The 26,562-nt window shown below is 37.6% G+C and overlaps 6 protein-coding genes and 1 non-coding gene across 7 annotated transcripts in view; 1 reads left to right on the forward strand and 6 right to left on the reverse strand.

Annotated features, from left to right (window-relative positions):
- The window catches only part of LOC141827197 (calmodulin-binding transcription activator 4-like), a 3,905-nt gene extending 3,824 nt beyond the window's left edge, over positions 1 to 81 (reverse strand). Inside the window, 1 exon segment of the mRNA XM_074714437.1 lies at positions 73 to 81. Coding sequence (XP_074570538.1) covers positions 73 to 81 — 9 coding nt within the window.
- A 3,318-nt stretch (positions 82 to 3,399) lies between these two features.
- LOC141827905 (uncharacterized) lies at positions 3,400 to 6,737 on the reverse strand. The gene is made up of 2 exons (XM_074715245.1): positions 6,307 to 6,737; positions 3,400 to 4,899 (listed from the first exon to the last, which is right to left on the reverse strand). The coding sequence occupies exons 1-2, from the start codon at positions 6,576 to 6,578 to the stop codon at positions 3,570 to 3,572; spliced, it is 1,602 nt and encodes a 533-aa protein (XP_074571346.1). The 5' UTR covers positions 6,579 to 6,737; the 3' UTR covers positions 3,400 to 3,569.
- A 1,867-nt stretch (positions 6,738 to 8,604) lies between these two features.
- TRNAK-UUU (transfer RNA lysine (anticodon UUU)) lies at positions 8,605 to 8,677 on the reverse strand. Its single transcript has one exon. It is a non-coding gene; the product is annotated as a tRNA-Lys (tRNA).
- Positions 8,678 to 11,039: 2,362 nt separating this feature from the next.
- Positions 11,040 to 12,565, reverse strand: LOC141828484 (uncharacterized). Its single transcript, XM_074715927.1, has one exon. It carries the CDS (start codon positions 12,563 to 12,565, stop codon positions 11,225 to 11,227), a length of 1,341 nt encoding a protein of 446 aa, XP_074572028.1. The 3' UTR covers positions 11,040 to 11,224.
- A 313-nt stretch (positions 12,566 to 12,878) lies between these two features.
- LOC141828181 (uncharacterized) lies at positions 12,879 to 16,723 on the forward strand. The gene is made up of 6 exons (XM_074715559.1): positions 12,879 to 13,124; positions 13,230 to 13,866; positions 14,668 to 14,782; positions 15,169 to 15,321; positions 15,413 to 15,472; positions 16,508 to 16,723. The coding sequence occupies exons 1-6, from the start codon at positions 12,941 to 12,943 to the stop codon at positions 16,721 to 16,723; spliced, it is 1,365 nt and encodes a 454-aa protein (XP_074571660.1). The 5' UTR covers positions 12,879 to 12,940.
- A 699-nt stretch (positions 16,724 to 17,422) lies between these two features.
- LOC141827198 (cytochrome b561 and DOMON domain-containing protein At4g12980) lies at positions 17,423 to 18,243 on the reverse strand. The gene is made up of 2 exons (XM_074714438.1): positions 17,563 to 18,243; positions 17,423 to 17,488 (listed from the first exon to the last, which is right to left on the reverse strand). The coding sequence occupies exons 1-2, from the start codon at positions 18,241 to 18,243 to the stop codon at positions 17,423 to 17,425; spliced, it is 747 nt and encodes a 248-aa protein (XP_074570539.1).
- Positions 18,244 to 21,719: 3,476 nt separating this feature from the next.
- Positions 21,720 to 24,815, reverse strand: LOC141828703 (ras-related protein RABA5d-like). The gene is made up of 2 exons (XM_074716160.1): positions 24,290 to 24,815; positions 21,720 to 22,241 (listed from the first exon to the last, which is right to left on the reverse strand). The coding sequence occupies exons 1-2, from the start codon at positions 24,624 to 24,626 to the stop codon at positions 21,925 to 21,927; spliced, it is 654 nt and encodes a 217-aa protein (XP_074572261.1). The 5' UTR covers positions 24,627 to 24,815; the 3' UTR covers positions 21,720 to 21,924.
- Positions 24,816 to 26,562: the final 1,747 nt, after the last annotated feature.

The raw sequence follows: 26,562 nt of genomic DNA on the forward strand, positions 1-26,562 counted from the left end.
CGGAGATCCAGATCGCCAACAGAAGCTGCAAAGAAACGACGGAGGCGAGCTCAGCGACCACCGACTGCTTGCCGCCGTCATGGCGTCCGCAAAAAGTGACACTCACCGCTAGTCCGTGGCGTGGCGTTTGGGGTGGACAATTTTTCCTATTTTTTGTTTTTTTATTTTTTATTTTTATTTTTTTATTTTTTAATATAACTTTTAGAAAATAGAAAATACTATTTGATATGATATATTATTTTTTATTTTCTAAAAAATAAAATTAAAAAATATATTTAGTTTATTAATATAAAAAATTATAAATAAAATAATTTTTTTAAATAAAAATACGAAATTAGATTAAACATTTAAAAATCAAATTTTAAAATATTCATCTCTATTAAAATTTAACTTCTAATTCTTTTATTTATTCTTCTAACTACTTTCCCATTGCATTTTACCTATCGAGGCTTTGCAATATCTTTTACAAGTACGAGCCTTTTGTCAAATAGTTCGTTCAATGTTTAAAGGTTGGTCAAAAAAAATAAAAAGGACAACACTCCTTTTTTATTATTTTTTTTCAAAAAAATCTTTATTTCTTGAATTTCAACTACCACAATATTTTTCTCTCATAAAATAAAAAATCTAGAATGTTGATTGTTGAGCATGGAATCATATATGTGCACTTTTAGATTTATTTTAGTAGTTGATGAAAAATTTTTATTTTATTCAAGATTAATCAAATCTTGTAAAAAGTAGATAGCTAGATTATGTATATATATATTTGTATTCTAATATTTAGATAAATAATTAGAATATACATTTTACTTATTCTATATTTATATAGTAACTATTACTATAGGTAATATATATAATATAATGATGAAAATACATGGTATTATGTATTATTTTTGGATTATTTTGGATTAATAGATTAATATTGAATAATTTATAGATATTTTCTTAAATTTATTATATCTTTATTCTAAATTTAGTGTAACATTAATAATTAATATTAAAATATAATATCCATCAACTTTTCATCCATCCACACATTTTCCTATGTCTAACACCCATTAATTTTCATTCAACTATATATATATATCAATCTTAATACTATATTTCTTTGGATCATAAATACATTGTATTTTTAAGTTCCTGACTATATATCGTAGAATTTTTAATTCAAATTTTATTATGAATTATAAGTTTTATATTAGATTTTTAAAAAAAAATATGTAGTAAATTTAAATAAATGTCCAAAAGAATACTATACCACTATATTAACGAGAAATGATATGCAATATGAAAAAGTCCAACATAAAATCAACATGACACACTGCATGGCTGTAGGTCCCATTGTATGGATGTGGAAACCTATTATATGCAGTTGAGTGTGTCATGTTAATTTTATGTTGAACTTTTTCATGTTACATATCATTGTTCTATATTAACTTCTTTCCTTTCAAAAAGAAATATAAAAATAATTATGTTGCAGTTATCGCCGAGTTACTTTTTTTTTTCTTTTGCATTTACCGGATTAAATATATTTGCCTTGTAATTTTTAATTCGGTAATTTATCGAAATAGGTATTTAATTATCTTTTTGCTAATATCTGAAATCATACATCACACTTTTATATTTATCAAATTATATATTTTTTAAAAAAGTACTCCTTTTGTACACGTGCTTACCTGACCCTAACCATCCAACCATCGGAGCACATTTAAAATTTTAAAAAATAAATTACATTTTATTTTATAGAGTTTTTAAAGAATTATTCCTCTCTCTTAAAAAAAATGAAACCTCACAATGGACTAAATATAAAATAAAATCAAAATTAACGAACATGATTACACTTAAGAGGAAAATACCAAAATATATTAATCATGCTTTGAATTGAATTTGGCAAACTTATGCTAAAAAATTTACGAAATATATATATGTGCTATTTATGAGTGAATATAATAAATTTAAATCTATCATTAATTTTATAATAAAATTATATAAGATTGGATTTTCTTTAAACTCATTATAATAGAATAATGACTTTTGATTAAAATTCATTAATAACCTTAACCACATTTGAATCAATCCAAATTAGAACCAACGTACGCCGCTTTTTGAATCTCACCTTGCGCTCCAACCTTGGTTTCACACTCTAAATAGGTTATCATGAATTTCTAAAATTTATATAACTTTGAATAAATTTGGCACAAATTCATTGTTAAACTCTTAAATATATAATATTCACTCAACAATAACACCAATATGTTTCTAAGACTCTCCTTATTATAATCATGTCTAAAATTTTAAAAGTTGAATATAATAAATCTAAGTGATTTTATAATAAAATTATAGAAAATTAAATTAAAAAAAAACTTACAATAGACTAAATAGAATTACATTTAAGAGAGTCTCAAAAATCAATGGTCTTGATTTGAATCAAATCTAATAAGCTTAACTTTTGGTTAAAAAACTCACTAATAACATTAGCCACATCCGAATCAATCCAAATTAGGACTAATGCACTTCTAAAAACTTCTTGAGTTTCATCGTGCCCTCTAACCTTGGTTTCACACTCTAAATAAGCTGTAGTGAAATTTAAACAACTGTGAATAAATTTGACACAAAGTCACTGTTAGACTTAAACATATAATATTCACTTAACAACAACATTAATGTATTTTTGTGACTTTCCTAACTTTAACCATATCTAAAATTTTAAAAGCCGAATATAATAAGTCTAAGTCGATAAGTGACTTTATAATAAAATTATATAAAATTGAATTAAAAAAATTTACACTAGATTAAATAGGGTGTGAAATAAGCATAGTTACATTTAAGATAGTCTCAATAATACAATGGTCTTGATTTGAATTGAATCTAATAAATCTACGATCATCAATTGACTTTTGACTAAAACTCATTAATAATCTTAGTCACATTTGAATCAATCCAAATTAGAACCAATGCACTCTTATTAACTTCTGAATATACATAAGCTACATTTCAAATTTATAAAAGTAAATCAAAAAGAAACTCGTCTATCTCCAGGCGAAGCTTAGACACTTCAATTATTAGCATCAAACCTCACAAAGTGTAAATGGTATGAAGGTTGTCCCGGAGCATTGTTGAGTTGATTACAACAGGACAGATTTACTGAAGTGGACAAGAGTCGAATCTCGGCGAAGCCGAGGCAATGCCCTCCTCCGTCGTGGTCTACTACAGCTTCTCGATTTATCTCCTCATAGATGGTCATAAAATCGACTATGTGGGACTGCTGAAGTGGCAGATTCCACTAAAGTAAATGGTATGAAGGTTAGAATTACAGATTTAGACCTAGCATGCCAATTCCAGGGCCCTTGGGTATTGCATGTTGCCTTGCATTTTTTTTTTATTTTCAGAATCGCATGAGAATTGTCAAACAACAATATTTTTGTAACACAAAACGTTACATTCTAGTTTGGACCTTTTTATCTAACACAATACTATGCACATACAGATTCAGACCACAATTTAGGCACTACATTGGCACAAAGATAACACAACTAAGTTCTTGCTTCACCAAACGGACGGCAAACAAATGTTCAAAAATTCCATTTTTGAGACATATGACCAGCAGTTTGATGCAGCTTCCTCCGGTTCGCCGAATTGTTCTGCTTCTTCATGCTTGATGACACGGTCGGGCTGTAAAAATCATGGTTCCTCTGCACTGACACTGATGTTTGCGAATGCTTCTTCCTTGCAGGTTGCAAGGTTTGCTGCTTCTGCAAGGTTGCTTTGGATGCCAATGACATTGATGACCATCTGCTGTAGTTGACACAGCTTCTGCTCCTGCCCACTTGTTGTAGCTTAGTTTCTTTAGTACTCGGGATGTTTCTGCTCTCCATTGTCTCGGCTGAGTACATGGTTTGCTTCTCGCTACTACACTGATCCCACTCATTCAGTAATTCCGGTGATGAAGAGGAGTGCACCTCACTGCAGTGATCTTGCCAAGTACCAACTGGTGGGAGCTTATATTCTGGTTTAGCATTTGCTTGCGATGTATTGCACGGCGAAAGGTCATCAATAGGCCCTTTTACAGTGTTTTCATCAGTTAACTTTTTAAGAGGAAGAGGCAAAAGGATGGATTTTGTGGCCTTCGGAGGGAAGTTGATGTCCAAGAGCTGCACTGGACCTGGTTCCTTCTTTTGAATTGGTCCAGGTATTAGTTTTGGTGATTCAAAAATCTCTGGAGTTGGAATCCCCTGGTCATGGATGCAATCTAAATCGACACCTGGGTCTTTGCCGGGGCAAAATAAAACATTGGAGTTTGATGAGCAGCTTGGTCCAAGTTGATGTCTAGGGTCTACAGTTGGGGATGATGAGATATCATCGTTCACCTCCTCGGACACTTTGAAGACAGGCCGTGTCTTCAGTCCCGTAGATGACAATTGAATTATAGACAACTTGGGCTTGCTAACCTCATCCAAGCTCCCCTCCCAATGCTGATATAACCAATCACATATGACTGAAATGGGAATCCCAAATTGGGTGGAAGTATCCTTCTTCGATGACATAGTTGTCGAAGAAGATGTAGGTGGTCTTCCAGTGGGAGATGATGCAAGTTTCATAGGATCACATATCATGAAAGCTAAATTACCTTGAACATCAAAACCAGCAGATCCAGGATACCATGGCACACCATCTATTGACAACTTTATGAGGTTATCTGTGGCTACAACTATTTTTGCTTCACCAATCTTGAGCTCCTTTTTCGCTGTGTGCCCTAATAGATAAACTAAATTGCCCAAATCCAGACTTGGGTGGCAGCAGGTCTTCAAGTGATTAGGTTTTTGCACCTGCGAGGTCGAATCATCATCCAGTATATCAAGTCCCACTATAGTTAGATCGAGAACGGAACTTGTTATGAAAAATCTGGAAAAGAATAGAGAAACATGAGATGATACAATTAAGATAAATGAGGAATTCAATTAGAAAGTAGAAGATCATCAAGGTTGATTATCCATGAATTGCATAAATCAATAGTTCAATTGTAATAAAGTTTGACGTCAATAATGCAATTCCCATAACAAGACATTGTTGTAACCATATGCCACATTTCTTTCATGTTTCATCCATGAATTGTCATTATCATTTATCAAGATGGTAGTTGAGCTCCATCATATAGGTACAAAAACTTTGGCCCTACCAAAGAAGGGAACAGTCTTGCCATTGAATTGCCAGCTCAACTACTAATGACACAGTTATAGATTGTTAATCCTATCAGAGCCTGTAACATTTCTAACTGGTCTGCCTGCAGCATCGTGTCAGGTCAAGTGACATGATCCGTAGTACAAACAAGTTGCATGGCACGACTTACTTGGAAACAATGTTAGGAGGCTGTGATGAAAATTTGAAAAAGAACATATTGAAATGATGAACAAATCTATAGATGCATCGTAAAACCACCAATGCTAGGCCCAAGCCTGGATGAAAAAGGTTGAGGGTTGTGTTAAGTTGCCAACCAACGTCAAACACAGGTAGTGTTCTACGAATGCATTGATTGTCATACACAAAAGGGTTAGAATTGGTCATATTTAGACAGTTAAAATGGATTAGTCATTAAACCTGTATACAACCCATTTATTTCTGATTCACATCTAAATTTACAACATTCTAAATCAAATTGTGTTGTGTAAATGGGTTGTGTCATCTTTTCTCACCCTAAATGTTCTGATCAAACAAGATTTCTTGGCGTGTAGATCAAAATTGATACATTGGAATAAACAATGAAATCATACGATACTCATACTAACAACTTATGCTACTCTGAGTAGTATTGAATATCTCCAGTTGACACTTTTAATGTTCTTATGGGTCCACATACACAGCCAATCTTCTTTTAGAATATGCTGTCTAAGTCAATATGTCAAATTTGATTTTCTATTGTGCTGCTGGTTTAACAAAAAAGAAGCATATGTCAGACATTCTGCCTAAGAGGATGCATACCTAACAAACAAAAGCGTTTATGACAGCTCCAAGAATGCTAATCCTCCAAAAGTTCTTACATTGTAAAACATTCTGGATGACACCATTAGCAAACTCGATCAGGGAATGCAACTACGACCAACTAGTTTAGTTACTGAGAAACTAACTATGTTCTTATCACTGTACACAGCATCAGATCTGGGCCAAACAGTAGTCTCCAGTGGCACAATTACCCACTTCCACATTTAGCTACCAGTGAATCACCACGCTTCCAAATTCCCAATCCAAATCCCTAAATTATTGAGATGATATCTCGCAACGAGTGTAAAATAAGAATTTAGTGAAGTAACTGACCTCTGAGGGACGAGGCAGGCAGCAAGGCAACCATGACAGAGTCGGATCTCGGCCGCCTCAGCTACCGCTGCAGAAGGTAGATGGGCATGCGTTGTGAGGAGGAGGTGCCGGTGGATGAGGAAACCAGTGCCTGCGCCGCCGCTCCCACCTCGGTCAACGGAGATAGAGGCCAGTGAGAGACCTTTGGACGCGAATATGCTATCTTTCACCCTCTCCGACCTCCCCCCGCCGGAGCAGAAGCACCACCTCGAACCCTCCCCCCAAACTCCCATCTCGCTCTCTAGTCTCTCCCTCCAATTCGATACAAGAACCCAATGTAGAGTCACAGATAGCTTTTACGGGATCTGGTGGTTGCCGGTGGCCGTGCTGGAAGATCGGAGCGCCGGTCGCCACGATACGGCACGGATCTGGCCAGTGACGGAGCCTCTCTCTACGCCGCCTCCTCCTCTCTCTCTCTTACTCTCCCTCTCTGTTCTTGATAACTAATCAGCAAGAGGAAAAGGTTCGAATTTCACTCTGCAAAGAATACTTTATAGGTCGCTTGATTCATTAAGGTAGGCCAAGTCCGACGCATTAATTATTATAAGTGAAATCCGCCACCTAATAATTCTATACGGTTGATTTTGTGATCATCTATACGGATTGATTTTATGATCATCTATGACTATAAAAAGAGATAAATTGAAAAACTGTAATTGACCACGATGAAGGAAGATATTATTTCTCGACTTCGTCGAAATTTGAATCCTTACCTTTTTCTGCAACTTTATTCCATCGTAACCAACTCAACTATACCTTAACGGTTGATCAAAACTATTCTATATTATAATAATTTTGCTTAAAATTGCTTCACATTATAGCATTCTACTTAAAACTTGTATTAAAATATTGAAATAATAAGAGTATCTTTAACATGAAAATAGTGATAATTTTTTTAAAATGAGGTGTCTTTTTAGGATAATGAAGATAAAAAAGGTAAAGATTAAAATGACACTCTTTATTTTTTAAATGATGAATATGACATCTCACTTTATTTCTTTTTTAATCAAAAAAATATCTATCCTCATGTATAATTACTTAACTATTATCTACTATATTATTATTATTATTATTATTATTATATTTTTCATCTAAATCTTAAATTAAAGTACATTATAATAATTATGAAATCGTAATTATATAAATGTGAATGTTAGATAAGCATGGAGATATCATAATTTTCTCAAGACAAACCATGAGACGTATAATATATTAAATTAAAACTCATTTAGAGATCTACATTTGTTATCAAGTATAACTCATAATGGTCTAGTCCTGATCTAAAAAAATATCATTTAAAGATTTTTCAGAGATTCTGAAGAATTTTAATTTTCTTTATTTAAAGTTATTTTTTATATTGTAACAACTATATAGTTTTATAGTTGTTACAACTATTGTAGTTATAACAGTTATAAAATCATGACTACTACAAATAGTACATAATAAATACGATTTCATAGCTACTATAATGCGCCCGATCAATTTTGAATTTAAGCCGGAGATATAGATAGAAATAATAATGAAAATAATATTAGAGGATAATTATATTATTTTACGTACTCTATTATAAAAAATTAAAATGAGACACTCCTTTATGATTCAAAACAAAAAAAAACACCTCGTTGATTTTTGCCCAAAATGAAAAAAGACCATTTTCATTTTTGTCAAACAAAATTAGTGTTAAAATTTTTAGCCAATCTGACATTTCTTATATAAAAGCTAAACAGGAATTACCTTGAAGCATAAATTGGTCCTACAATGACATATTAGTTTCTCTTATTAATTTTTTAAAATTAATTTTAACAGTAAAAAATAATAGAGAATTAGTAACTGTTTTAAGAATGTTTATTACCTGATTATTAAAGAAAAGTTGAACTAAATATTTTATTTAATTTTGTCTTTAATTTAGTATATCAATTCAGGTTGTCTGAGTTGATCCGATCTGAATAAAATTTACATCAAAGTGGTTAATTATAAATATCATTGAGACTTTTTAATGTTGAAAAGCTTACAATTTATAGGATTTATTATAATTTTTTCAACCTTATAATTTCATATTCTTTAACAATTGAATTATAGTTTTTAAAAACTGTTAAAATAATTCAGTTGATGAAATTTTTGCAAAAAATTGTTCTGAAATTTGGACTTCTAATAAAATAAAATTAAAAAAAATATTTTTTTATCGTGTTAAAATTCGTAACAAAAAAGATAAAAGCTTGGAGAAAATAACAGATTAATGCGAACACAGAAAACAATTATCGCCGTCTGTGGGAATCGAACCCACGACCACATGGTTAAAAGCCATGCGCTCTACCGGCTGAGCTAAGACGGCTAATCGTGTTACCGAGTTCAAACATTTATTATAACTATTAAATAAAAATAAATGTTTTACAAATTTTTTCAAAAAACTATATTTAAAAAAAATATTTAAACATTTAACAATTTTTTAAAATTTATAACAGAATTTGTGTCTCATCAGTCTCTATTGCTATTTTAAATTTTTTACAAAATTACACGATTTATTTAAACCAGTTGAGCTTTTGGCCTTTTTTTTTTTACAGATGATAACTTTTCAACGAATTTAATGATATTTATAATAGAATTCTTCGGATAGGGCAGCTTTTCAGTTTTTTTTTTAAAAAAAAAAGAATACACTCCTTAATATTTTTAAAATAATGCAGATCTCCTCAAATTCTTTTGTCTGCCGGGGGAGATGGGCAAGATAATTGTAGGAGAGACATTCTATCTTTTAGTAAATCTTTTAAAACATTTAAAAGAATAAATAAAAAAAATCAAAATTTAAATTTCTGTGCTCCAAATTTATCTGATAAACAAATTAAAGAAAGATCATCTGAATTATATATATTAAAAAGCATTTATCTCTATTTAATCCCCAAATTAATCAAAAGATCTGATGCCAACATTTACTTCTTTGGTTTTAATCAAGAACAAAATCAGAATACTATGGAATTGAGGAATTGCTCAAGCTAGGATGGTAAAGAAGTGAATAAGCATTCTCAAAAGAGAAGAAAAAGAAGAGAATTGAGGAACAACACAGGGCAATACACTGAAAAGACAGACAAGGTAGTTTTTTGAGGAGCAATGAGCAATGAGCAATATCATGAAAAAATGCAGCATGAAATCAACATGACACACTGGTGTTACTAGCTTATAGAGAGGACTAACACTATTTGAATTCCATGTCAATGATCTCTTCAGAAAATAGGCAGCATGAAAAAATACAACATGAAATCAACATGACACAATCAACTGCATGACAGAAAAGAGAAATGATATGTAGTATGAAAAAAATACAGCATGAAACCAACATGACACACTCAACTGTATACTGTGGATCCCACTGCATGGGAAACAAGATTTCATCTGCATGGAATTGAATCCAATTCCTCTGTGCAGCTTTGATTTCTGACATGTCATGATCCTTCAAGGCAGCGCGCGCGCGCACACACACACAATGACTAGGCAGTGAAAGAAGATTGCACATGATATCAAAAAAATCTGGACATTCGATATCTAAGTCATAAAACAAATGCAATGGAGGAACACATGTGACTGGATGCTAGGCAGTGCAAGAAGATTGCACATGATATCAAAAAAAATCTGACATTACTTTTGAAGCAGTAGTTGCTTATTGAGTGTCAAGATTTCTACAAAATATCCAAGGAATGTGGACAGCATACACAGCTAGTGAAGGCGGATAATCAGGGGTGTATCCACTAGACTGGATCAGGCAACTGCACCCCCATAAATCCCTAATATATCAGTAAACTGAATCTATATGTGTAGATATGTAACTCAGACAACAAATGCAATGGAGGACAAAATCTGGTCGCTAGGCAAAGCATGAAGATTGCACAGGACATATAATAATCTGATAATGAATTTTCATTACTTTTGGAGCAATCTCCCCTAATTTTTAGTTTTTTAGTTGCTCATTGAGTGTCAAGATTTCTAAATACATTGATGAAAAAATATATAATGATTTACTTGGATGGATGACTAGGACAGAAGAGGGAAGGAGAGGGAAAGGAACATATGTAGACTGATGCACTGCATGTATGGGTTGGCTTCAGACAGTTCTTTTATATGGCTCTTATTTGCAAAATAACAGTTTATTAATCTATTTACATGAAATGAAAGTTGTTGGAAAGTCTAAACCAAACATACAGTTGGTTATTTCTATTTTAAATGGGATTGAACTACTTGTCCATTCCATCTAACCTATTTTCTCTAATGGATAATCAATTGAAATGTCAAGAAAGAAAAAAAAAACCAAAATCATGTCCATTCCATCTAACCTAATAATTAAAATTGAAATGTCAACAAAGGAAAAAAAACCAAAATCATAAAATTTGCCAAAGATGAATTTTTAAGTTAATACTAGTTCAACTATTAAAAGTGAAGTTACATGCTTAATGCATAGCTGGGCAGATACTTCCAGAATCAGCTTAATCAGATACGTAAGAGAAAACAGGTCACAAAGTATCCAAGCATCTATTGGCTCAATTAGCTACCCATATAAATTGTAAACCTAAGCAGTTTGGAACAAAACTAGGTCATAGTATGCTACACAAACACTAAGTATTCCTTTCAAAACTAAAATTAGATTGTGACCAAAAGCACAAAAACTCTTTTTATCCCCAAAGCAAGCAATTTGCTAAAAAATAAAGAAATTTTACTAGAAGAAAGCAATTCATAATTTATACCTGAGCTTTTGAAAAAAGATGGTGTACATGATTGCAAGTTGAAGGGCCTCCTTCATATGGACTTCATGGTCGACCATATGACATGAAAAAATCTCTGATAAAAATCGATCTTCCTTTGGAAAGAAAAAATCCACCCGAGCATGATTGTTCCACTAGTAGCTTCTGAGTGATACTTCCAGCTGCTCCATCCTCATTGCAAGTTCATGTTTCCCGCAGTGCTTCAATCCGTCGACTACCATATCGAAACTCTGTGACATGGGCACCATTCCCATCTCTGTCATCTCCACCAAATAGTTTGCAGCCTCCACAAACTTCCCACCCCGGACACACAATTTCACAAGCATTGTGAATACTGGCCGGTTGGGTGGATGCCCCTTCACCTTCATGTCATTAAAGAAACTAAATGCATCAGCAAATCTCCCTGCCTTGCACAATGCCTTGATTATGGTCGCATACAAACTTGGAAATGGTTTGTTTCCATCGTCCACTGCGCTGTAAAACAGCGTAAAGGCCTTTTCGATCTTCCCTGACTTGGAGACTGCCGGGATTAAGACCTTGTAGGTCGAGATGTCCGGGCAGAGCCCCATGTCGCTCGCCTCCTGGAGCAGCTCCACGCAGAAATCCGTCTCCCCGGACTCGCAGAGCGCCTGAAGGAGTGAATTGAAGGTGGTGATGTCCGGCAACACGCCTTCCTTGGTCATCCGCAGCACCATCGACTTAGCAGACTCAAGGTAACCAGCGTTGACGAGGCCGTCAATGAGAATGTCACGGCCGCGGACTGGAGGCTTGAAGCCCCGACGGTTCATCTCCTCAAGGAAGTCCTGCGCTTCTCGCAGTTTGCCAGCGGCGCACCAGGCATCGACGAGGATGGAGAAGGTTTGGCGGTCAGGGGGGACCTGCTTGCGGGCCATCCGGCGAATAAGGGCGTAGGCACCATGGAAGTTCCCAACGCGGCAAAGGGCAGAGAGGAGAGCGTTGTAGACGGCGGTGGTCTGGGGACAATCAAACTTGGGGAGGCGATTGAAGACGTCGACGGCGAGATCAACGTGGGAGGCGTCACCGTATGCTTCGATTACAGTCGAAAAGGTGGAGGGTAGGAGCGGGAGGGAAAGGGAGCGCATGTCCTCGGCGAGCTTCCACATCTGAGGCCAGTGGCGGTGACGGGCAAGAGGGAGGATAAGGGCGTCGAACTCGGGGCCGGAGGGGCGGTAGGAGGAGGAGCTGCGAGCCCAGGCGAAGAAGCGGAGGGCGGAGAGGGGGGTGGAGTGGGCGGCTTCTTTGAGGACGCGGAGGACGAGGTCGGAGGTGGGAGGGGGAAGGCGCATGCGTGCGAGGGTACGCTCGAGGTAGAAATCGCGGCGGACGACGCCGGCGATGTGGCTGATGGCAGCGAAGTAGGCGTCCTTCGAAGAGGAATGGAGGACCGGCGCCGGAGGGGCGAACGAGTGGAGGCAGCGGCGGCGGAGGAGCAACGCAGCGGGCGAGCGGAGCATCGGGGAGATGGACCAAAAGCTAGGTATGAGCTCGAGCTGAACCGGGTTTGATGTTGCGATTATTTTCAAAATGGTCTTCAACGTTTAACAGATTTAACAAATCGCCCTTGATATCTTTATCTTAAAAAGTCGAAGCATGCTCTAAGGAGCATTTTAAAAAAAGTGATTTAGATAGGGGGGAACTTGAACATTTCTCTTTCGGTTTTTGCAGCGCTCGATGGAATCTCGGGAAGAGACGATTGAACGGTGGCTGCCACAATGGAGCCTCTGGAGGTTGGGGCTAGGGTTTGAGGTCGAGGCGGAGGCGGAGGCGGAGGCGGAGGTGGAGGAGAAGAAGAAGTAGACGGAGGCGATTTATCGCCTTCCAGGATCCCAATGGCTCGGCAGGACAATCCTTTCGCGCTTCTAGGCGAAGACGACGATGGTGGCGATGTCATGGTCCTCCTTGCGAAGGTCGAGTCTAAGAGCTTGGTCGCGGGAGAAAAACGCCAGCCCAAGGCCACACCCAAGCTCCGAGCCGATGGTTTTCCACCCAAGCCTCTTCCTGCAGCGGAGTTCGGTACGGCTTCTTAACTTCGTCTTCACTTTCAAAGTGGTGGTTATTTTGATTTCGTTGAACTTTAATTTCTTTTAAAGGAATAGTTTCAATTTTGTTTTAATTCAGTGCGGGCTAGGCGGGGTGGAGGAAGAGGCGATCGTGGCCGCGGACTTGGCAGAGGTGGGCTTCGATCTGGAAGTGGGGAAGGTGCTGAGCTCGATTCTGACGAGAAGGTAGATTATGGGTACTCGAGGGGCTTTGGAAGTGATTCTGGAGGGCGTGGCCGGGGGCGGAGTGGAGGCAGAGGAGCAAGGGGGCGTTGGATAGAAAGGGGCTTCTACGAGCATCAGGGATTTGATGGTGTGAATCAATATGGGGTGGAGTTGGAGAACCAACGAAAGAGTGAAGATTGGGTGGATGTGGAGGCTGAGGTGCAGGGAAAAAGCAATGAATATGTGGAGAACCATGGACCTATATTTGAGAGCAAGAAGTTCGGTGGTCAGCACAGGAATTCAGGTTGGGAGGGAAAAGGCTATGACCATGATAACCAGCATTTCAGAAGCGGTGAGGGCCGAGGAAGGAGAGGATTTGGTGGAGGCAGACAAGGAAGCAGAGGTGATGTTGGTCAGAGGCATTTTGAGAAGGAGCCTGTTTTTGAAAGGAAAAGTGATGAATGGAATGAACCTCAGAACAAAGAGCATGTTCCTACCGGAATGAAACAAGTTGATAGCATTACCCTTCCTGCTGATGGTGCATCTGGATGGTATGATTTTACTTATAAATTAGATTGCTTTGTTAGTAAAATGAGACAATTGTTATATGCTTTATCTGTGAATGGTTTGGGTATAAATAGAATGAGAAGCAGTGATCTGATCCTGTTCTCTTTCATTTTGGCTACTCATATTGGTTCATCAGATGATTACTAGATTGGTTGAATCTTTATTTGCTGAGGATCATGATTGTAGTTTCATAGAACACTTGACTACCTTCATTGGAAAGGTTATTTCACACTCAATTTAATTTCCGTTTGGTTCTCTGTTGCTTGCTCTGTTGCAAATTTGGCAAAAGAAAAAAGTGTATATTTATTGCACAATGTTTAGTGCCATTCCAGTACAAGTGGGAAAAATGCAAAACAAAATCAAATGTGCTACCACTCTTTGTTTATATTAAATGACACTTTTTTATATTTTGGTGGCTGTTTGATCTATTTTCTTGTAGACTGAATATAGTTAATTATGATAGAATAACTGACTGAAAACATTTTGAGGCTTGGTTAATATTCTTAGGTCTTTTTTCCAAAATTATTTTGTACGCATTTTACCATCTGTAGGCTTGTACATTCTTGTTCTGGTATAAATTTTGGTTGTTTAATAAAGCAACAGAGGGAGCGATCCACAGATAGATGTCTTGTGTTAAAGCTATTACCCGTGCTCTTATTATCACATATTTTCTTTGTTTTAGATAACTGGAAAATGAATATCTTGTGTTTATTAATAGAAATTCAGTAAAATGTATTAGCTTTATTAATAGTTGAACTGATTGAACTAAAAACTTTCTGGAACAGGGATATTCCTGCAACTGCCAATGTGTCAAATGGTGAAGAAGCAGTGATTACAGATCAAAAGCAATTGGCTGACAGAGAGGTTTCTGATGAGAATGATCCCAAGGAAGAGGACAATGTATTACACTTTGTCATAATTTTTAAAAACTATATATAAGATTATTGTGTTAAGATGGTAGCCAACCCCACCTAGTTGAATAAGGCTTGGTTGTTGTTGTATCATGTCAAGATGGGTTACATCGATTCCAGGATAATTGAACATAGTTAGCAATCCTCACTGAAACAAGGTTTCAACCACAAAAATAAGTCTCTTTATTTGGAGGTGTAGGGTGCTCTCATCTATTTAGATTGATGTTCCATTGAGCAATCCTTAGAGCATCCCCTTTCTTTTTTCATGTGTAGCAATATGATTACTGGATTACTGCACTAGTAGGTTTTAAGTTATTCATTGAAATTTGAGTTGACCATGATACTTCATGTCTAAAAGCTTCTTTTCCATTATAGGAAATGACTCTTGACGAATATGAGAAGCTCCTTCAAGAGAAACGAAAGGCATTACAGCCTCTTAAAATCGAGGAGAGGAAGGTGGTTGTCGACCAGGATTTTGAAAGCATGCAGCTTGTTGAGAAAAAGCAAAAAGAAAATTTTGTTAAACTGGTTAGTTCATGGAGACTTCTCTATAGCATTTTTATTTTTTTCTTTGACATGTTGAAATTCCAAGTAAACAACAAACTTTACTGGTTGTCAGAAAATTGAGAGAGAAAAGCTGAAGAAGGATAGCTTGGAGAAGGAAGAAAGAGTTCGCAAGGTCACATCTATAATTGTGATATAATATCTGTTGTTTATTCTTTCTATCATTTTTTTTTCTGTTCATGCAAGTTTGCTGATGATTTTATAGTGAAATATAATTACTATCATTAGTCACCTATTAATCTCTGTATTTATGCAGAGGAAACACTCCTTGCAGTCACATGCTATTTCAATTGTTATCCATGGATTACAATCACACCACGTATCATTGTCTCCCAGTTCTAACCAGCATCAAAACTTGTATAGGTCAAGAGAATGAAATTTTCGTTGTTACCGAATTACCCCAACAGCCAATGCAATCCTTCTCAAGACCATATAGTCTGCATATGCAATGCATTCATGTTTGATTCATGTAAAAAAAAAAGAGAAAAGGAAAAGAAAAGCGGAGAGGCATACCAAAAAGATGGACAAGTGATGTGAAAAATCAGAACGGTTTTCTAGTCCTGCTATTTCTTTTGGTGGAGGTGAGCGATAGAGAGTAGGAAATGAGGTTTTGTGGCAGAATTTGACATTTTGCAAATCTATCTACGACTAGGTTCCTGACAGTTAGTATTCAAAATTTCCATTTTGTTAATATTTTTCATAAGCAATTTCTCATTGGACTATTCAATTTGTAAATTTGCATACATGAATTGGTATGGGTATTTCCATTATGGAATTCGGATAAATTTGGATGTCTTCACCATCTATGCAGACTTAAGATGACACCATAAATAACTTGTTTATAGCCTAATCAGTTCTGGAATTATTTCCATCCGAAGCTGTTCTACCACAAATGTTGGGTTTTATTTCACTACACTACTTGTTTATAGCCTAATCACTCCGAAGTTATCTGGGAACTCTGTATCCTGCTTTGTTTAGTCTTGACATATAGATTATTCCATACCTCATTTGTGTTGAGAACATGTAGATTATGCCCTTTCCTACTAGTGTAGGGTAGAATCAAGCACATCTCTAATTACTCAGTCATATCATCTTTATTTCATAATACATCCATGCCCAAAATTTAATGGCATTTTCTCTGTTCTTGCAGTCGTTCATGATAACGGAGTTTCTAAAACCTGCTGATGGAGGGAGCTATGTTCTGCCATATCTGGGCCGTGGCCGCAGTGGGAGAGGAGGTCGAGGCCGTGGAGGCCGCGACAGCATCGGAGGTGGGTATGCAGGGCGTGGAGGCCATGCCATTCCTTCCCTCCATTTCGATGATCCTGCCCAGTTTCCTGTGTTGGGTGCTGCAGCCAAGGTATGATTTCCTGCCCAGTTTCCTGTGTTGGGTGCTGCAGCCAAGGTATGACTTTTCAGCTCTGCTCCCTATGGTTTACGCTCGTTTTGTGTGCTAAAAGACTATTTTGTTCGGTTAACTTGCCGTTCACAGCACTTTGAACAGAGTCGTTTTTTAAAGACTGGCTAATTGTTTGGGGATAGAAGTTCGTGCTCATTTGTGTTTTTTAAAATAAATTGATAAATCAATTAGCCTTACTATCTATAAGGGTGATCAGCTCGGCCTTATGGAATTTTTCCATCGGCCATCAGTATAAATTGAGAAGTATACGTAGCGGCCAGTCTAGACGTCAACATCTTTTGATTGTGCTTCCCATTTAGAAGAAAATTTTTATAAATATATCGTAGTTGGGGATTGAATCACAGATGTCTGGGTGACAATTTAGATGTCCTACTGTGACATCATTGCTATGGGAACGCTCATTTGTGTTTTTTACCTAGCACAGCGGGTGGTTCATCAGCCTGCCTGCTTAGATCAATCACGCAAAACACACCACGCAACTAATTATTGTCCAACAATACACGATAGAATTACGAAGTCGAAGATACAACTATAACCGAAGAATTTCGACACACATTTCAAGGCATGCCCCATCCTACAAATGTTGACTTCGATGTAAGGAAACTATGATTGAAAGAAAAAGAGTTACAATTATTTTAATGGAATCTATATAAATAGAAATCCAGCGGCGAGCGAAACAATCAAAGCCACAGCGTTACCAATTCCCTTCACCTGCAAATAAATACAAAAAAAATTATAAAATATATTAAAAAATTTTCATTGTTTTCTAGTTTAATTTCACTCACATGGATGTTGCTTGTTGATGCGGAAGCCGTTGGGGAGGCACCGGGGGCAGGCGGGGAGGTACCATTGGCGGCCGGAGCCGGAGCTGGTGGCGGAGATTGAACGAGCGCGCCCTTGCTGAGATCCACCAACCCCTTGGCCTCCATGTTCTCTTTGTCGAACCCATGCTTCTGAGGCACGCCGTCGGCCACCGTCGCGCCGACCTGCCACACCTGCTCCACCGTCGTCGTCATGCCCTTGGGCAGCACCAGCTTCCCGAAGACCCGCATCGCGCCTCCGGACATCTCCGCCGCCAGATCCGACGTCTCGAACGCGATCGGCCCCTCCGAGATCGGGCCGTACCCGGAGATGTTGTAGGTCTTCACCGCCAGCGCCCCGTCGGCCTGGTGGAACCCGATCAGGGCCTGGCTCCCCCTCATGCCGCCTCCGGTTGGGTTGATGGCCCACGCGACCCAGCCCTCGGGCTTGGCCGGCGGAGCCACGAAGGCGATCGAGAGGCTGCGGGCGGCGGAGTCGTAGGTGAAGTGCAGAGAGGAGTTGAGGTGGGGGAGGTCGAGGCAGTGGGCGAAGGTGCGGTTGGAGGAGAATTTGTCGGAGGAGCACCCACCGGCGGCGGAGACGGAGGCGGAGGCGGCGAAGAGGAGGGCGACGAGGAGGGCGAGGTGGTGCGCTCCGACCGCCATGGCTTCAATCGAAGGTAAGCACTTGCCCTTTTCCAAGGCCGGTGATTTCCTTTTATAGGAAATTGAGCGGGAATAAATAAGGAATAATAGTACAGGTCAATTCGAATAGTTGTATTGCTAAAAGTGGAAATAGAGAGACGCGTGGTGAGTACCTATTCGTTGGGAGAATAACGGCAATTGGTAAATAATAGGCGTCAAATAAAGTAATAAATTGAATTAAAACCATGGGGCGTATAATTAAAATCATTCGATCGGATCATATAGCCCTTTTTAATATATAAACGCGTATCTTAATATAATTAGATAATATTATTAGCATATGATGTTTCTGGAATTTGGGGATCCGGATCTATATAATATTTAGTAAAAAGTAACATTTATTGGTTTCTAACTTTTTGTAATTCATCTATAATAAAAAAGAAACTTTAAATATTTCAATTTTATCTATATTTTAAAATATTAACTCTCAAATAATTTATTTAATATAAATTTTTAAAATTTTTCTAGTTGAGCATGATTTTTTTCATTTTCTTTTACATCAGTAAATTTTTATAAAAATATATGTAAAAATACTGATTTATCTTTTGTAATATAAAGATATATAGATTTTATATTTTGCATGCTTATTGTATGTCTCCTTATTATTTTTTTAAATTTTTTTATTTATTTAAGTCGTAAATATTAATTTTAGTTAGTCTCATAACGTGATTTTGGTAAGAAAAAATTTACATCGGTTTAATGAGCTATATATATATATTTTTCACATATAGATTTATTTTAAGAAGTAAAGGTATTTTTATAATTTTATATATTTAATTTTTATTTCTTTTTTTTTTCTCAAATAAGATAACACATGTTATGTTAATGAAACTTTTTCCCTTCCCTTTCCGTTAATGATTTTTTTTTTCATCCGATCCAAACAGAGCATTAGAGGAATGGAAAGTAAAACTCCCAAAAATTATCCGGAGATAAAATTAGTAAAAAAAAGAATTGCATAAATATCCTAACCACTTCCTCTCTGCCTGATTCCTTCCGTTCCGTTGTTGTTCTGTTGATTCCTCTTTGTTGTTCTTTCGCGACAGCTGCTCCACGATTGCTATTCTCGTGATTGCTTTACGACTGTGGTAAGCGACTGCTCCGTGATTACTAGACGTCGTCTCTCTAGCAACTCCTTCCTTCCATGATTGCTCCTGGCTTCGTCGATCCCTCTTTTTCTCTTCTCTTTTGATTGCTCTCCGACTACTTAGCATTGAGATTTTTGCTATAATTAGATTTTCTTCTCTTGCTATAAGTTTGGATCTTACTGATTTTTTTTATCTCCATTTTAGATTAAAATGCGTTGATTTTGCCTCGATCCAAAGATTAGTTGTGGATTTATTACAGTTAATTGAAATGCATGTAATCAATAATTAAAATGCATCCTTAAAATGATTAAAAGCATGTGTAATCAAAGTTTTTAATACATTGCTAACCTAATTGTAATCAAAGTTTTTAATACATTGTTAACCTAATTGTATCTATATCACTTAATTTGAAGATTTTTTATTAGATATTATTAAGTTTTTATGCTTTTTATAAATGGACAACATATTTCTAATTATTTTTTTGTTAATATTGTTCTTACATGGAATTTAAACTAGATGATTGCTTAATTGCTTTCTACTCCTTTAAAATTTTACTAATTTAAATTATTCTTATGTAGAATTTTGCTAATTTGTTCTTTCTAATATAGAGAGTTTCATTTGTTGGTGTAGTGGAAGTGGTTACTAGAGGGAAGAAGGCGATTTGAAAATAAACTTTAATTTCTTTTGCTAACTAACTAGCAATGACACACATTAATTTGAAACTAACTTAACCATAAAAAAAGAGACCAAATTTACTTGGTTTGCAATTAGGTGGTTGCTACTTCAAGACTATGAAAAGCTCCACTAAGATCTTTTTCTTTGAACACAAGTCAGAGGCTGAATAATCTCTTACAACGGTTAAGTACGAGAAAGTAAAATAGAATTGAATGATAATTGAATTCAAGTGTGTTGTTTTCTTCTTTCTATTTATAGGAGGTGTTTGGTTTTAAGAGTTTCAATCTTTTTATAGCCTTTATCTTCGATTTAACAGTTGTACTAACATGGCACCTACGGGCGCTTGAAGTCATTGCACAAATTTTGAGAATTGGACATCTGGACTTGATCAAACTCAATATACTCTGGCAACAATCCATTAACGACTCTAGATGACTCCTTGTATTCCAGGTGTCTAGAGTATGCTGATGTGGACGTCATCCTGATTCGTTGTGACAATGGCTATTACTAATGTGACGATGAAATCAAGCACCTAGAGATGTTCTGGGTGCCTGAACTCCCAGCACTTGGAAATGATCCAAGCATTTGGAATGGTCAACGGCTGGACTTGACCATTTGCTAAGCTTGCCTCCTCCGGTCGCGCTAGGTGATGTTCCGGTTGCCCAGACGGACTATGTCTCGGTCACCTTGTGCAATCTTCCTTCTGACTTTCATCCCTCAGATGCACCGAGCCCTCCGGCTCGCTCCTGTGTATCCCTTCTCGTTCTGTCGAAATATTATTTTGCAGCTCCTCATACCTCAGAAGCAACGAACCCATCGACTCTTTTTCCGTGTCATCCTTCTTGTTTGCTTACGTCTTCTGCCATGGCTTTGTTGTCTCTGATGCTCCTTGGTCATCGAGTACACATGTGTTATCCTAAGTCCTTATACACTTAGACACACATATCAAAATATAACAAGAACCTAATTTTAAATTTATTTGACAACACATCAAAACACCACTGTGGTACTAACACCATATAAGTCATCCTACTACAAGCACTACTATTGCTAAGGGCAAAATCTCCGTGATTTACCCCTTCCAAGTAGTGGGGAGTCATGTTGGAGAGGCCGCTAAGGTGACAATTTCACTTTTTTCTATCAACAATAGGTCATCCTAGTTGACTTTATCAAAAACTTTTCATAATCAACTTGATGTGTATCTATTTCTGGGAGAGAACAAGGAGGACACTTAAGATTTTGATGTTTGATAGTGGCACACTTAGAGATTTTTTTACTGAGCCAGTCAAATTTAATTTAGAGGAATTGTGAAAAGGACCATCAAATTTTTGATATTTTAATAAATATAACATATTGACCATCTCACCATAATATTCTGATTGGTGTTTGCCTTGGCATCTCTTGCACTGTTAGAGCACTCACATTAGTGTTAATATATGAGTGTTATAATACTCAAATGGTATTACAATCACAGAACATAATTAATGAATAAATTTCAAAATAAAAAATCTAATGGATGGACAGTGAGACCTACAAATAATGAATGTTAATATTAAAATGAATTTGAATGTGCATTAATGAAAAGAAGATGTTAATATAATAAGTATGTGACATGTGAATTCTATAAGAGTTGACATATATTAATGTTCAAACTAATGTGGATGGAAAGGTATTTTTTACACATGATCCCAAATTGCACTGCACAAACTAGAACATTACTTAAGTTGGGTGGCATAACAACATAGTGAATCACAACATGAAGAGACTCACATAATGTAAGAAACTGAAATCTCCTATTTGAATTCTGCAATCTCTTTGATAAACATAAGATTGGCATTGGCCACAACACTGGTCACTCGAATGGGGTCTAATACAAGTGCATCTAACAGCATGAAGGCTTGCTCATTCCTTGCTTTTGTGCCTCTTCTGCAGTTCTATTAAGACTCACCCGGTGCACCGATAGCGCTGCTTTATATGAATCAGAGTTCAGTACCTTCCTGCTCACATTATTGAATATCTCTTTGATGACAATCTCAAAGGCTGTCTTCACATTGGTCGAGTCCAGTGCCGAAGTCTCGATGAAGAAAAGACCCTCTGCTTCAGCAAGCGCTTTTCCCTCCTCGACGGAAACCTCCCTCAGAGTTTCTAGATCACGTTTGTTACCAACTAGCATCCTAGCAACTGTTGTGTCGGAATGTGCTGCAGATAAAGACCCAAGAAATAAGTTTTGGTGTTTAGTTAGTCACTCGAGTGGCATGCTAAAAAGAGTTTAGTTTAATTATGGATAGTGATAGAATCACTTCAATGCTTTTGGAGTTATAATTTCCAACCAGGAATTCGGGAAGTATCGAAGTATCAGAACAAAGATAGAGAAGAATGTATCAACTGATATCCTCATCTCAACTGGAGTCTACAACTAATCATGTTATGTTCACCTAACACATCTTAAATTGATTTACACAGTTGGCTAGTGATAAGAGAAGAAAAGAAAGTTTACGATTAGTTATCACTAAGAGGAGAATCAAGGTTTTAAAAAGCGGACTAGTCGACTATACATGCGACCACCTAGGCCTATTAGGCAAGGAACTACTTTGTGTAACAATATGCATATATTTTGTTGCTTGTGTAGCACCTGCTATCATAGCAGGTTTATTCCTACTCTTTAATGATGAAATTAAGTAACATGTTGGGTTTGTAAATGACTTCTAATCAGTACAATGCATTAAACAGATCGATCAACGCGACTTAGGCTTTAAGAATGTCTAATAATTTGCAGTTCCTACATGTAGATACCTAGTTCAGGGCCAATCAACTATCCTACTTGTTAGTATTAGCAAATGATAGCTGATGTTTGTTATTCTAGCTCCACTGTCGATCCATTTAATCTAATGCATAAGAGGTAAATTTGTTAGTATTATCGGCACCATGATGTTTTATGAAACACTGAAATAAATTAGTTTAAACGTTTACATTTTTCTTTACTTTCTTTAATTGACTCATGCACAACTGCTGAGCACAAACAACTTAGAAGAAAATAAGATCAGGAGGGTGAATTTGTTAGTTTGTTTATAGAAAATGAGATGACATCTTGATTCCTTACCATAAAAGGGCAAAAGAAAAATACAAATTCCAGATCAGTTGGTAAGACATTAGAAATTCTTGCTGAGGCCTTGTGTTTGAAACTACCTTCATGCAAATGCGAGTGCTTAATGGCTGCCATAGCACTATCTTTTCGAATGATACAAAAAGGAAATCAAGAACACATGAAAACCAAAGAAGAGTTGTGGATGGTGTTACTAACCAAGGCACAAATCCATTTTGAACCCTGACAGAAAAAGTAAGCATAATCCAAGTAATAAACATTATGTGTTCTGGAGATTGTCATACCATCGAAAATGGGGATGAAATACTACAAAACAAGATCACATTTGGGTTAGCCAGAATCATAACTAGAACTAAAAGCCTTTTGTTCTTTCCTCTGTCCCAATTTTCACAATTATATCATTGAGAACTCTTAAAGGATAGCACGGTGCACGAAATTCCCGACAATATGGATCCTGAGGAAGAGTCTATTGTACACAATCTTACCTTGTGTTGCAAAATGCTACTACCACATTAAGTCGGACCACAATGGGTCTTTGAGAGCTCTTGATTGAAAAAATGTTGACAATGATTCTTTTGGTTATTAAAAATCTATAATTAACAGCTATACCTCAAATCTTCCCTTAGTTCGTTGGCTTCTAAGTTCTTACTTTGTTGCTTCTCTAATAAATATAGCAAGAGAATGGATCTTACTCAATACTCATCAACTATTCAAGTCAAGAAAATGGCCTCTTCCTCGCAGAATCATACATCCATAAGAACTAAGTTTTTACCTCAGGAATCATAGATCCAGGTAATGCTGAAACCTAATTAATGTCAAAAACTGGATTGAATTTCGATTGTCCTAAAAGCTCGAATTCACATGAAGAGGTCAATCCATTTGTTGATTGTTTAAATCTCTAGCCTCAAAAGTTTAAGCTGCGAGAAAAGATCAAACTTGCAGAATTCTGGTTTAGATTTATGACATTTTGTTTATCTCTAGCTAAATCTGCATAATTTTCCATCATTTCCGGTTACGAGAGATTCAATTACTCCAGAGAAGAATAAAAGCTCAATTACTAAAATTGCAAGAGCAGCAAGAAGACTGAGAAGATAGAAACCAAAATGCGAAAATCTCTGAAGAAAGTTGAGGGTTTTGCGCATACTGTTGAGCTCGTCGAGCCAGCGGACGATGCTGTCGAAGCTGGAACGGCGGGAGATGTCGTAGACGAGGAGGGCGCCGAAGGCGCCACGGTAGTAGGCGGAAGTGACGGCGCGAAAGCGCTCCTGGCCGGCGGTGTCCCAGATCTGGGCCTTCACCTCCTTGCCGTCGATGTCCATGCTCTGCGTCTGGAACTCGACCCCGATGGTGGCCTTGGAGTGGGGGTTGAACTCGTTGCGCGCGTACCGCGACAGCAGGTTCGACTTCCCCACCGCCGAGTCCCCGATGATCACTACCTTGAACAGGTACTCCTCCCCCTCCCCCTCCTCTTCTTCCTCCATCGATCGGCGCTCTCCACCAGCTTCAGCTCTTGCCCGACCGACGACTGAAGAAATGCCTGAACGAGGCGGGTCTGGGCGGCAATTAACGGGAGGTGCGGGATGGAGAAGAAGACAAGGAGGGTGGTAGGAGGAGGCGAGAAAGCAGAAGAGATGCAGCAGAAAGGAGGCAGGAGGGTGCCATGTTTGAAAGTTGGCAGAGTGTATGTGGACGTGACTGCACAACCTACTTTTTATTTTTTTTGCCCCCTTTTTCTTCTCTTTTTCTTACTTTTTTTTTCCTATTATTTTCGATCTTCAGACTCGGGGTTAATTATTCGTCATGAGGTTTGGCGCAACGTTTTTTTTACCCAAAAGAAAAAAAGAAAAAAAAGAATAAAAATCTCCTTGTTCTAACAATAATAGATTTTTATTTCATATTGAATCCACAACGAGATATTGAATCCAACCCCTCGTAATTTTATTTTTGGATTAAAAAAGAAAAATATTTTAACGGTTCCAATAGATCTCAAGTGCCAATGAACCGCTGTTAGAAGTCTCACAATCATTCCTTTATTTTTTTTTTCCTTTAGCGTCCCTACGTGACTCCACATAGATAACTGATTCTGTAAAAAAAAAAAAAATAAATTCACGAGGTATAGGTAGAATTATTAATTCTTATTTATACAAAACCAACCATAGATTAATTTCCCTTTTGGAAGTATTATATACACCTATAATTCTTGTGCCGATTAAGAAGTGCGTCTGGACATGTCACCGAACCTTCCTTGCCATAGGAGTGGAACAGTAGAAGGAGCTGACGGCGATGAGAGCTTCAGGGTTGTCGAGACCGTCGTTGGGGGCTGGCGTGGAACAGGAAGAAGAGTCTGGTGCGCCGTTGACTCCTGGACCTGAGAACAAAGAAGGCGTGAGTAGGAAGGCCAGGGGGTGCTCTGGCGCGACCACTCCGACGCTCAAGTCAAGGACGGCGGAAGGAAGAAGAAGATGAACAGTAGGGAAGGAGCTTGAGCGTAAAGAGAAGACAGAAGCTGAAAGAGAAGTTGAGAGAGCTACCTGCTGAAGGGAATGACCATTTTAAGGAGAGATGAGCGTGTATGTCTGTCACGTCATCATTTAAGGAATGCCCCATCGTGATTAATGAGATGTCAGGAACAATCAAGTTCCCTGTCCCATCACCGGTAATGTGTGATCTTGTCACAGTCCGTGCAGACAGCAGAGAGATGGTAGTAATTAATGGAGGCGTGGGTTTGTCAGAAATCATGATGAGATGTACCAGGGCACTGTAGGGTGTTCCGCGAGTTTGACTTGGTAAAGGATAAGTGATTCGAAGGCCTCCAGTGTCACAGTGCTCCAGAAGCTAAGTGGGGGAGAAAGGACCGCTTGGACGGTCAAATAGGCGATTCGGCTAAAGGATGGCCGAATGGGCGATTCGGCTGGAGGATGGCCGAATGGACGATTCGGCTGGAGGATGGCCGAATGGGTGATTCGACTGGAGGATGGCTGAATGGGCGATTCGGCTAGAGGCTGGCCGAATGGGCAATTCGGCTGGAGGATGGCCGAATGGGTGATTCGGTCGGAGGGAGCCTGATTTGGCCTAAGGGAGTCTGATTCGGCCAGAGGGAGCCTGATTCGATCTGAGAGAGCCTGATTCGGCCAGAGGGAGCCTGATTCGGCCTAAAGGGCCTGATTCAGCCTGAGAGAGCCTGATTTGGCCTAAAGGAGGACTCTGCCCGAGTGAGAACTTCGGATTCGGGTGGTGTGTCTCGGGCCGGTTATAATACCCATAACAATTCTGAATTTCATGTTACTTATATTTCTCAAAAAATGTATGTGAGAGTCGGGGGCATCCCAATCGAATTGAGCGGAATGACAGTTTCTCAATCTAAATCTGTAAAACGCAAATTTTGATCAAATCACACTTCACAATATACCAAGCATT

This window comes from Curcuma longa, chromosome 4, assembly GCF_044706935.1.
Source record: "Curcuma longa cultivar G26 ecotype Majalengka, Jawa Barat chromosome 4, ITB_CL_G26_1.1, whole genome shotgun sequence".
NCBI lineage: Eukaryota > Viridiplantae > Streptophyta > Magnoliopsida > Zingiberales > Zingiberaceae > Curcuma > Curcuma longa.

Bases quoted from the DNA above. Each gene is read 5' to 3' on its own strand.
- LOC141827905 (XM_074715245.1), bottom strand. From the start codon at position 6,578: ATGGGAGTTTGGGGGGAGGGTTCGAGGTGGTGCTTCTGCTCCGGCGGG. The intron at 4,900-6,306 runs GTCAGTTACTTC...ATTCTTTTCCAG, and splicing joins GCCTGCCTCGTCCCTCAGAG to ATTTTTCATAACAAGTTCCG.
- LOC141828484 (XM_074715927.1), bottom strand. From the start codon at position 12,565: ATGCTCCGCTCGCCCGCTGCGTTGCTCCTCCGCCGCCGCTGCCTCCAC.
- LOC141828181 (XM_074715559.1), top strand. From the start codon at position 12,941: ATGGCTCGGCAGGACAATCCTTTCGCGCTTCTAGGCGAAGACGACGAT. The intron at 13,125-13,229 runs GTACGGCTTCTT...GTTTTAATTCAG, and splicing joins TCTTCCTGCAGCGGAGTTCG to TGCGGGCTAGGCGGGGTGGA. The intron at 13,867-14,667 runs GTATGATTTTAC...TTTCTGGAACAG, and splicing joins GCTGATGGTGCATCTGGATG to GGATATTCCTGCAACTGCCA.
- LOC141827198 (XM_074714438.1), bottom strand. From the start codon at position 18,243: ATGGCGGTCGGAGCGCACCACCTCGCCCTCCTCGTCGCCCTCCTCTTC. The intron at 17,489-17,562 runs GTGAGTGAAATT...ATTTATTTGCAG, and splicing joins CATCAACAAGCAACATCCAT to GTGAAGGGAATTGGTAACGC.
- LOC141828703 (XM_074716160.1), bottom strand. From the start codon at position 24,626: ATGGAGGAAGAAGAGGAGGGGGAGGGGGAGGAGTACCTGTTCAAGGTA. The intron at 22,242-24,289 runs GTATGCGCAAAA...CTTTATCTGCAG, and splicing joins CTGGCTCGACGAGCTCAACA to CACATTCCGACACAACAGTT.